Below are 11,353 nucleotides of genomic sequence, written 5' to 3' on the forward strand. Positions count from 1 at the left end.
CCCCCCCCCCCCCCCCCCGCAACCCCGCCGAAGGGAAAGAATGTCTGAAATGTGCAAGTTCTTTCCCCAGTTGTCATGTGGCTGTAGCCGGGAAAGGGTTATGTCACGTCACGGGAATGACTGGCTTTCATATGACTTCCAAGGAAGGCCCGAATTACTGGGAAGATACCTGTGGGAGATGGAAAGGAATTCTTTTGTCAGGGATTGGCGGGGGGTGGGGGGGGGATGTTCCAGAGAAGTACAGGTCCGAGAAGGGGGGCACAGTCCAGCCACTGTGGGGCCGTTTCTCAGAGCTGGGGGAAGGAGAGGCAGAGAAGCTTCTGTTGGAGGCCTAGGAGTTGGAGCTGGCAGGGCTGTGCCCTGGGGAGGGGGAGCCTTCCCAGACTTCCCTTGGCAGCAGGTAGGCAGCAGAAATCATGACATTTTAAAGATAGGGAAATGGCTCCAGAGCCTGTGGGGGGCCCCTTGCCTCCTAAAAGGGCACCCTGACTTCTCTGTTAATCAGATCTCATGCTGTCCCCCACTGCTCATGAGGTCAGGTGGTGTGCCAGGAATGGTGATTAGCATATCCTAGGAAGGAGACAGAAAGTAGGCCCGCTGGTTCTGAGATAGAGGCCGGGACCTTGAGAATATCTTTGAAATCAGCTGCAATGAACACATCCTTGGGTTTTCTGTGTTACAAGGCACCCACCCACCCCACTAAGGCACATGGACTGCGTTGGTGGCAGAGCAGGCCAGATACCAAAGAGCTCTGTGCTTAACATTCGCCTCCTGGATTCTATTTCCACTCCTGCCATAAATCTAGAATGATAACCCTATATGTAATTTGTACCATTCTTGGCCAAGAGCACAGATGTCTGCAGGAAGTTAACTCCAGATAGCAGATAAAATATGTACCAGCCTCTGTCTCACATTCCAGCCACACCCCCGGCGTTGTTCTTTGGATCATGTTAGGTGACATGGTATCTGTCCAGGCCTCCTCCTAGTACCCTTAGTGCCTGAACAGTCACAAAGGGCCATCGGGTGGTTCAGAGAGTGGCAACGATCATGATCATTGGAGAGCACCAGCTAGCCAATGGTCCATCCATGTCCACACCCAGTGGCTCAGAGACTTTTAAAGCCATGTTGGTTTGTGACGAGTGAACCTGTTTCTCCCCGAGAGAATTGGGCAACACAGGAAGACGGTGACCATTTTCCTTCGGAGATTCTCAGTCCAGATTTTGGGGTGTTGCTGGGTTGCAGTGACTCATGTGTGTCACCCACCTTCCTGAGATTAACTTTAAGGGCGGCAGTGGGATCTCCAGGGAGGTGGCTCTGGAGTCTAACAGGCCCAGCTTGAATGCCGCCCACCATTTCCCTAGCTGTATAACCTTGGATAAATTATTTAACCTCTCTGAGCTTGTTTTCTTCTCTCGAAAAATGGGGGGAATGACAGTACCTGCCTCCTAGAGCTGCTGGAGGGGGTTTGGCAGGGTACTAGAGGTAAAGTGTGTAGCAGGCCCCGTGGCACAGGCCAAGGGCTCATTCATCTGGGGAGAATTTCCAGGCGCTGAGCACGCAGAACTGCAACTGCCGAACAAAGTTCAGCTCTAAGGGCAGGCACGGAGCTCTGTTCAAGGGGTCTCTTCAAGCCTTCATGGGTCAGGAAACTAAGAGCTGGCCTGCTTTTCGGTACCTGGTCGAGGGAGCCGAGGTCGGTTATGTCATCTGGCTCCCCTGGGATCAGAGGCCGGTGGTGCCATCAAGCCTGTGCCCACGCCCAAGAAGAGTCCCCCTTGGCTCCTCCCGGGGTCCCCTGGCAGCGTCTCTGCCCCCATACCTTTAACCTGGTCACGCACTTGTTCTTGGGCCAGTGCCACTGGTAGGGATAAAAAGAGCAAGCTGCAGCATTCCTGATGGCATCTGAAGCGCCCAAGGCCGTTCATACATTTGGGCAGAGAGCAGGCGGGCAGAGGCCTGGCGCCAGGGACACCGCCACCGGGGAGCCGCATGGCTGACCTTGGTTGTACAAGTCGGTCTTCAGCACACTTGGAATGAGAAAGTGCCAGGCCGGCCACTGCTGGCCTGTTCTGAAGGGCGCCTCCCTGGGGGTGCCTTTTTCGTCTGCGCTTGTGAGGGAAGCTAGGTGGGCTCTTGCTTGGGTTCTAGCCAGGCCTCAGGGAGCCGAGTGGTGGCTTTGGGAATAGAACAGAGGAAGCATCTCGACCTCAGTTGTTTCCTGGGGACGGGGCGCCATGAGGAACAAGGAAACGCTGGGGCACGAACTCAAGGACGAAACCTTAACTTTTGTTTTATAGAAAATTGTGCAGGCTGGAGACAAAGACCTCGATGGGCAGCTCGACTTTGAAGAGTTTGTCCATTATCTCCAAGATCACGAGAAGAAGCTGAGGCTGGTATTCAAGAGTTTGGACAAGAAGAATGATGGTGAGCATTGCCTCCAGAGCCAGCGGCCCCCCTTGGTCTCAGGCCTCTCGTGGGCCTGGCCCCCCGCTGAAGCCTTTGTTGTTGCAGGACGGATCGATGCTCAGGAAATCATGCAGTCCCTGCGGGACCTGGGGGTCAAGATATCTGAACAGCAGGCGGAAAAGATTCTCAAGAGGTGAGAGCTTTGTCAGCCTCTGTGTTTGGTTGAACAAGCGTGTGATGAAAGAAAGGTTCTTGGATCAACCACGTGGCGCCCTTCACTGTATTGACCCTGTTTCTCTGAACTTTGGCTTCTGGTGTTTTGACGCCACGAGTAGGGAGCCCCTCCCCAGGAGCAGCCACTCCCTGAGTCCGGGCCAGAGTCAAGAATCACCTGGAAGTGTGCCCGCTCACTGGTGACCCGTGAAGAGAAAAGACTAGTTGGGGGGATTTCAAGTGGGTGAAAGGCAAGCAAGGAGCACCCTCTCTGCCTGGTGGGGAAGAGGAAGGGGCTCAGGTGGCAGTTGCCCGCGTAGGGTGGACTTCTCCCTGAAAATGCTGACTTTTCTCCACCCTGTAATCAGACGTGCCGCCCCAAGACAGCGCCCAGGGGAGCCCTGGTCCCGGGGGAGAGCGTAGTGGCTTTGCCAGGAAACCACGCAGATTCGCCTCAGGAGCGCTGCCTCTCCTGCCTGCGCCTTTCCAGATCCCGGGGGCCGGAAGCGGCCGGTCAGGGACAGCTGCCGCTTGTACGGCTCCCTGGGCGTTGTGTCGTGGTGTGTGCCTGCTTTGCTAACATCTGCTTAGAGCACTTATCTGTGTTTCTCCTCTCTCCTCTGCATCCTCCTTTGTCTGTCTGTCAGAATACGAACGGGCCACTTCTGGGGCCCTGTCACCTAGTAAGTATCCGTGTCACCCTGGTGACTCCCTCCCTCCTTGACCTCTGTGCCTGATCAGAACGGGGTTCTTGTGGGCCATTGTATTCCCGTTTTCATGCAAAGTGGGGTGTGGAGCCACCTGGCCTCTTCACTGGGGCAGAGGCCCCTCCCGTGGTTTCCTTGGTGGCCCAGCGCCTGCCCTGGGCTCGCCTGGAGGGGGGAGTGCAGCTGACACGCGGGCCTGTTTACCCGGGGGCAACCGACCATGCGCTTGTCTTGCAGCATGGATAAAAATGGCACGATGACCATTGACTGGAACGAGTGGAGAGACTACCACCTTCTGCACCCCGTGGAAAACATCCCCGAGATCATCCTGTACTGGAAGCATTCCACGGTGAGTCCCGTGCCCTGGGGCAGGAAGGCGCTTTCTCCCTCCTCCATTCACGTGTCCGCTCCCGAGGCATCCCCCCCAATCCCGGCGTGGGGGTGAGAGTGCGGTTTTCGGCCTGCCTCCTCTTCACCACGAGACTCCATCCCTCCGCCAGCCCCACGGAGCCCTCCATGTGTGCCCTCCGTTCCCCCACACCAGCCAGCCTGAGCGGCCTGGCCCCTTCCCAGCCACGGGGTTCCCTCTGCCCCGGATGCCCTCCTGCCCCACGTGCTGCCTGTCCTTCGGGGTCCACTCCAGACACCCCTTGCCCGCTCCTCCTCATTCTCCCAAAGCCGCATGCACCTTGGGCAGCAGGGGTTCTCCTACTAGAACAAATAGGGCCATTAAGTTTCTTCCCCCAGCACCCTATTTTTTGTGCCCCTTCTCTCTGTCAAAAGAAGTGTCCCCACGGTCCTGTACATGCTGCCTTTTCATCCCTGTCAGTGCTGCTGTTAAGAAAGACACATCCACACCTCCTTGGTCGCGGCCATGTTGACCCCCCGCCTGCAAGCCCTTTCATTCGGGGTACAACCACCCCATTTGCGGTCTTAGCCACCCCAGACCGTCCGCTCCGTGAGGGGAGGCCGGGGGCGCGCCTCTGGTCAGTCTCCTGCAGTGCCCAGGGCAGGACCTCACCCTCAGGGCACCCCTGGCTGTCCAGCTGGCTGAAACTCGGTGCAGTGCTCCAGGCTTCAGAGCAGGGCTGGCTCTGAGCAGGCGGGATGCCGCCCAGGAGAGCGGCTGTTACGTAGGCATCGCAGCCCTCTGATATTTGCCGAGGCCTTGTGCAATGTTCTGCCAGCGTGATCTGGTTACACATCGGGTTTCAGAATTTTTACCCCTGACTTGGCCCTTTCAGTTCAGGCCGTCTGGTGAGCCTCAGCTGAAATGCCTTTGTAAGCTGTTCTTGCAGGAGCTGTGGGCAAGCATCTACAAGGCTGTCCAAATGGTTTTATAACCGCTTTCTTCCAGCCGCGCTCCAGTCTCTCCCTGGGCCTCTGCAGGGCTCGGGCAGGGATCAGAGCTGTGCCATCGCCACACGGTGAACGGGACTGGGCCCGGGGCACTGTCACTATCTGGGTGGCCCCTGGGGCCTGGCCATTCTGGACGGTGCCAGGTTCCGGACCTGGCTGGCTGCCAGCAGCGTGGCCACAAGCGTCAGAAGCCTGCTTGTTTAAATCTCTCCTGCTCTTCCTTGCAGATCTTTGATGTGGGTGAGAATCTGACTGTCCCCGATGAATTCACGGTGGAGGAAAGGCAGACGGGGATGTGGTGGAGACACCTGGTGGCTGGAGGCGGGGCGGGGGCTGTATCCAGAACTTGCACGGCGCCCCTGGACCGACTCAAGGTGCTCATGCAGGTGCGTAGGAAAACAGGCCTCGGACCACCTGGGTTCCACCCCGCGGGTCCTCAGTGGGTCGGTTTTCTCCTCCTTTGTCTTGTGCTCTTTGGGCTCACCCTTTTCTAACCCAATAAATGAGATTGGAATTATTGCTCAGACAAGGGCAGCAGACGATCCAGGTCTAAGTGTCCTTTTGCACGTAGTGTATTCATCTTTTCCGCGGCACGAAAGCCGGGGGTCACATTACAGGGCCGAAATGCGGACAGGTGAAGCCAGTGAGAACTGGGGCGGCAGGAACCTGTCTTCTTGGGCACATCTTGTGTCGGCAGCACATGGGGGGGGGTGCGGGAGGACCCCCGCCTGGCCCAGACACCTTTACCTTGGCTGGGCGCCCGAATCCACGTCCACAGGGCAGAGATAAGCTAGGCCCACGTCAGGGACAGGCTTGCGAAATTGGCCTGCACGAGGACGCCCTGTTGGACTTCAGTGTCCCCTGAACATGTGCGGTCACCCCCCACGGCCCCTTGCTTGTGTGCTAGCTCTGGTGTTTCTGAGCCCTGCTCGAAAAGGCGCCATCCACTTGGGTTGGCGAGCACTGGGTCTCGTATGGAAGTGATGAATCCCTGAGTTCTGCTCCAGAAACCAATATTGCACTGTAGGTTAACTACCTAACTTTTTTTTTAATTATTTTTTTAAAGATTTTATTTATTTATTTGTCAGAGAGAGCGCACAAGCAGGGGGAGCAGCAGGCAGAGGGAGAAGCAGGCTCCCTGCTGAGCAAGGAGCCCCATGCAGGGCTCGATCCAAGGTCCCTGGGATCATGACCTGAGCCGAAGGCAGATATTTAACCAGCTTAGCCACCCAGGCATCCCACTACCTAAAATGGTTTAAAAAAGAAAGGAAGAAAGAAAAGGTGCCATCCTTTCCTCCCCGTCTTGCCCTCCTGAGCCTGCGTTGGTTTAAAGCCTGTTACACTTGAGCTCACTTCTCTCGTGGAAGTGGGGAGGTGGAATGGTTTGGGGAGAAAAGCTTTAGGACATAGAACCTGACTGGGGGGGGGAGCCTGGGTGGCACAGCGGTTAAGCGTCTGCCTTCGGCTCAGGGTGTCATCCCGACGTTATGGGATCGAGCCCCACATCAGGCTCCTCCGCTATGAGCCTGCTTCTTCCTCTCCCACTCCCCCTGCTTGTGTTCCCTCTCTCACTGGCTGTCTCTATCTCTGTCAAATAAATAAATAAAATCTTTAAAAAAAAAAAAAAAAAAAAAGAACCTGACTGGGGTCCTGCTCTCACAGCTGTGTGGCCTTGGGCCAGTCATTTTCGTGCCAGGACTTCCATTCCTCTGTAACAACCAAAGGGCTTGAACAAATTGTCTCCCCAGTTTGTTTTTCTCCGCCGAATTCCTGGGAATGCTGTAGAGACACAAAGCAGTCCGTGGGTGGAGGAGGGTGCCTGGGATGTGCCTTAAAGTGATCAGTGGTTTTATGATGGTGGAAGCTGGTTGTGGGTTCATGAAAGCCCGTTATGTAGCACTCTGCACTTCTGTGCGTGTTTGAAATGTTTCCACAATAAAAAGCTCAATTGAAAAAATGTGTTTAAAGTAGCAGCCGCGAGGGTGTTCAGCACAGTGGTCGGCACACAGTAGGGGCACTGTGAAGAACTAGGGTAGCCGTGTTGAGTTCTCCCAGTGCCGAGTGACCCGCCGGAACCCCGACAGGCAAGAGCTGCCTGCTGCCAGCGGTGAGCGGCCCGCGGTAGAAGCTCTCTGTCCCACGATGGCCACCCCCTGGCCGCGGGGCTCTTTCTGACCGCTCTTCCTTCCCTCCTCGTCAGGTCCACGCCTCCCGCAGCAACAACATGTGCATCGTGGGCGGGTTCACCCAGATGATTCGAGAAGGTGGGGCCAAATCCCTCTGGCGTGGCAACGGCATCAACGTCCTCAAAATTGCCCCCGAGTCGGCCATCAAATTCATGGCCTATGAGCAGGTGAGGACCCAGCTTCCCCAGCCGAGTCGCCTGTCGTCAGCTGCTTCCTGAGCTTCCCCGGGCCAAGGTCCCTGTCCTGCTAAGGCCCTGGAAGCTAGAGCCGGTCACTGTACCCAGGGGACAGCAAGGCGAGGCAGGCGGCTGGGTCCAGCCCCCAGTCTGCTGCCAGCCACAGTGTGGGCCAGTTCCTTCTATTTCTGGGCAGTGTCGGATGTGCCAGGGACACCGGGTCTTGGCTCCGGGAGGAACCCTGGGGCAGTGGCAGCTGTGCTGGTCTCTGGGGTATATCTGTTCATTTGCTCTCTGTTCTAGATCAAGCGCCTCGTAGGCAGTGACCAGGAGACTCTGAGGATTCATGAGAGACTTGTGGCAGGGTCCTTGGCAGGGGCCATCGCCCAGAGCAGCATCTATCCTATGGAGGTGAGGGCCGCCTCGGTCCTAGCGCGGGCAGTGCACACGGGGCTGAGGGGGACGAGTGGTCCGTGCTCATGCTCCCGTCTCTCCTTTTGGGTTCTCCAGGTTCTGAAGACCCGGATGGCCCTGCGCAAGACAGGCCAGTACTCGGGCATGCTGGACTGTGCCAGGAAGATCCTGGCCAGAGAGGGGGTGGCCGCCTTCTACAAAGGCTATGTTCCCAACATGCTGGGGATCATCCCCTACGCCGGGATAGACCTAGCCGTCTACGAGGTGAGGTCCTAGCGGGCTCGGGACCCTTGACCCGGTAGCAGAGATTCAGAAACCCCTCCTAGCCAGGCCCCCGCTTGTTCTCACTCCCTGATAGACACGGGGGGGAGGGGATGGCTGCAACAAGAAACAAACGGTATCTCCTTCCACGCTCCTCTGTTCTCTGCCGGGGTCTCCTGTCACTCTGCCTGCCCCGGCAGCCCCCAGGTTCTGCACCCTCAGGGACTCGGGGGCAGATCACCAGACTGCTGTGCTAGGAGAGCTCCCTGGGCCCCCAGCAGACTTCAGACCACAGAAGTCAGGCTCTCTGGGTGGGGAAGGGGGTGTTGCCCTTGCCTCATGCCCACTCCCTGTCCTCTCCGGGAATTCCCAGTGACAGCAGAAACAAAGGGCAGGCAGGCCAACGGAATCGGGTTACCGTAGCCTCGAGGATCCCATGTGACAAGGAAATGCCTCCTGTGCGATCCAGTAACTGTGCCCCCACCCCCAGACCCCTGTCTCTTCTTGCCTCATAAGCTCTTTCTGGGGCTCACCGGCACTTTGGCTCATCCCTGTCCCCCTTCCCCCTTCCAGACGCTCAAGAACGCCTGGCTACAGCGCTACGCGGTAAACAGCGCGGACCCTGGCGTGTTCGTGCTCCTGGCCTGCGGCACCATGTCCAGCACCTGTGGCCAGCTGGCCAGCTACCCACTGGCCCTGGTCAGGACCCGGATGCAGGCCCAAGGTAATGCTGGTTCTGGGCCGGTCCCCAGGGGCCCATCTCCCCAGGCAGGTGGGCTCCAGGGAGGAGCCGGCAAACCCCTGATGGGCACCTCTCTCACGACAGCCTCCATTGAGGGCGCCCCGGAGGTGACCATGAGCAGCCTCTTCAGACAGATCCTGCGGACCGAGGGGGCCTTTGGCCTGTATCGGGGGCTGGCCCCCAACTTCATGAAGGTGATCCCGGCTGTGAGCATCAGCTACGTGGTGTACGAGAACCTGAAGGTCACCCTGGGCGTGCAGTCGCGGTGACGGGACGGGGCAGCGCCGCCTCGCCCGGCGGACTCGCCGATCCTGGGCCCGCGGCCCCGGGATGTGTAGCCATCCATTCTGTGAATGTGCCAACACTAAGCTGACTGAAGCCAAGCTGTGAAAAGCCTGGGATGCACCCGCAAGGGAGTGGGGGAAGGCCCGGCAGGCCCACTGCGTGTGTCCTGCTGACCCTGGCCGGCCAGCACGTCCGTTCCAGGGGCCAGCAGGACACGGGCACGCGCGCACGGGGACGGGACATTTCCCACGGTGTCTGCCGGACTGCGGGGCCCAGAGCCGGCTTCGTTCTTCCATCTCGCAGCCAGACCACCAGCCGCAGGCCCTGCCCTCTGGCCTGCAGGGCGTCTACCCCGTGCCCGCCTCGCTTCCTTCCTCGCTGCTGTGTTAATATGGTAGGAGGAGCGCCGCCAGGCCTCTCCCCATGTTAGCGCCCACTCCTCTCCCCTTGGTCTGTGGGGGCCTCACGCCCTAGCTTCCTGACCTACGGGGTCCCCTCTGGCTAGGTTATGCCGGGGAGAGGGAAGAGTCTGGCTTCTGTGCTCACCCTCATCTGAGCCCTGCTGTTGGCTTCCGAGCGCCCCAACAGATGGGCACCCAGATGTGCGTGTGCATGCGGGGGGCAGGGCCAAGCCCCTCCGTTGGCCGCCTGGCGTCCCGGTGCATGGCTTCACGGAAGGCAAGTGCTGGCTCCCGCAACACGGAAGGCCTTGCTGCCCCTGCCGCTGGGGGTGTCTAGGTGCTCTGAGCTGACCCCAGATTTTGTCAGGACTGGCGCCGGCTCAGAACAGCTCCCTGTCCCCGCTCGGGAATGAGAGCAGGGCGCGGGCATCACGGAGCTGTGGGAAGGGCAGCCGCTGCCCCGCGACTGCACACCCTAACGAGAGAAGGAGAAGGTGTTCAAGGCCTTAATTATGTGTCTTTGGGCAAAGGGTTTGGTTCAGAAGGACAAGCTGGACAAATGTGTAAGTTCTGTGCTTCCAGGGGGAAGACAAAGGGGGTAGAGAGCCTGGCCGACTGCATTAAAGTCTGTTTCCGAGCCCCTGGGGATTCGTGTCCAATCCCAGTCGGGGCAAAGTGGGACCAGCCTCACATTCCACTGATCCGGGTGTCACACTGCTTGGAGCCTATTTATTTCGTATTTATTTGAACAGAGTTATGTCCTAACTATTTTTATAGATTTGTTTAATTAATAGCCTGTCATTTTCAAGTTCATTTTGTATTCATATTTATGTTCATGGTTGATTGTACCTTCCTAACACCCTCCAGGCCGGGTGGGGAGAGGAAGGAGGGGCCGTGAGAGTGACCTTTCCCGCCACTGGCCACACTGACGTCAAGTCTGTCCAAAGAAATTCCTCGGAACTGGCGACAGATAAAAGGTCAGGGGGGGAGGGGCCCTGGTCAGGGGGAGATGACCTTGGGCAGGTCAGGACAGGGCTCACACCCAGGAAGCCTTAGGATCTGAGGGTTCGATAGAGAGCAGGAAGAGTGGCAGAAATCTCAGTTGCATTGAAGATGGAAGTCCAAATCATTTCTTGGGCTGGGAGGATCTCTTCATTTCATCCTTCCGAATGACAAGGCGCTGAGGGGGGTATCACTGTGAGTTTGGGGTGGGGGCTCCAGGAGAGGGCGGCCAGCATCCCACCCCTACCTGTGAAGCAGCCTCCCTCCCAGGTCCCCCCTGCCGCTGGTGCCACCCCTGCTCAGCAATGCTGGTCAACTTGCGACTCGCGGCCCCTCCTCCGCTCCACCAGAATGGCCTGGTGAGGACAATTCAAATAGGATGCAAAGATCAATGCAAAAATTATTGTTCTATATAAATCTAGCGATAACTGGAATTTGTGAAAAAGCAAATTAAGAAAGAATTGGAAGTTGTCATTTAAAACAGCCTTCTAATAAAATTGTTTCAAAGCTAATGACAGAGCCGTGATTTTTCTGATATGGGCTTGGGGGGGGCGTGTTAGAAGATGAATCCGTGTTTGTCAGCAGAAAAAATGAGAAAGCTAGCTCCTCTGGGCTTCTCAGAGCCACTCCCTCTCAAAAGTAGGTATTTGTAGGATTTGGGGTGCTCTACCCAGGACAGCAGAGCCCTGAGTTGTGAGCCCGATGGTTCTTCTCAGCCCTCCTCTGATTGAGTCTGTCTTGGGCGGAGCTGATCTCTCCCTACCCCTGATGCTCTGCAGACATTCTGTGCTGTCCCTTCCCGGGCCGCCCCTCCCCAGCCTCACCGGTGCACACGTGCACACTTAGCGAGGTTGCAGGACCCCGCCTGGCATTCTCACCGGTGCACACGTGCACACTTAGCGAGGTTGCAGGACCCCGCCTGGCATTCCTTTTTTTTCTTTTTAAAGATTTTATTTATTTGAGAGAGAGCAAGAGCGCACAAGCCAGGTGAAGTGCAGAGGGAGAGAGAAACAGACACCCCGATGAACGAGGAGCTCGATCCGGGACTCCATCCCAGGACCCTGGGATCATGACCTGAGCCGAAGGCAGACACCCAACCAACTGAGCCACCCAGGTGCCCCCCACCTGGCATTCTTGATTTCCTTTCTGCCTGTCTCCCCAAGGGAAGGTGAATCCTCTGGGGCAGGGACACCTTTGGGGT

The 11,353-nt window shown here is 57.5% G+C and overlaps 1 protein-coding gene across 3 annotated transcripts in view; it reads left to right on the forward strand.

Moving 5' to 3' along the window:
* SLC25A25 (solute carrier family 25 member 25) overlaps positions 1 to 10,664 on the forward strand; it is a 33,140-nt gene extending 22,476 nt beyond the window's left edge. For all 3 annotated transcript variants that reach the window (XM_040631959.1, XM_008698718.2, XM_040631960.1), the window contains exons 2-10: positions 2,298 to 2,424; positions 2,512 to 2,599; positions 3,564 to 3,675; positions 4,913 to 5,071; positions 6,886 to 7,038; positions 7,351 to 7,458; positions 7,558 to 7,725; positions 8,296 to 8,446; positions 8,549 to 10,664. In XM_040631959.1, coding sequence (XP_040487893.1) covers positions 2,298 to 2,424; positions 2,512 to 2,599; positions 3,564 to 3,675; positions 4,913 to 5,071; positions 6,886 to 7,038; positions 7,351 to 7,458; positions 7,558 to 7,725; positions 8,296 to 8,446; positions 8,549 to 8,733 — 1,251 coding nt within the window. In that variant the 3' untranslated portion in view covers positions 8,734 to 10,664. The remainder of the gene's footprint in view (positions 1 to 2,297; positions 2,425 to 2,511; positions 2,600 to 3,563; positions 3,676 to 4,912; positions 5,072 to 6,885; positions 7,039 to 7,350; positions 7,459 to 7,557; positions 7,726 to 8,295; positions 8,447 to 8,548) is intronic.
* Positions 10,665 to 11,353: the final 689 nt, after the last annotated feature.

The sequence above is a fragment of the Ursus maritimus genome, unplaced genomic scaffold (assembly GCF_017311325.1).
Source record: "Ursus maritimus isolate PB19 unplaced genomic scaffold, ASM1731132v1 scaffold_17, whole genome shotgun sequence".
NCBI lineage: Eukaryota > Metazoa > Chordata > Mammalia > Carnivora > Ursidae > Ursus > Ursus maritimus.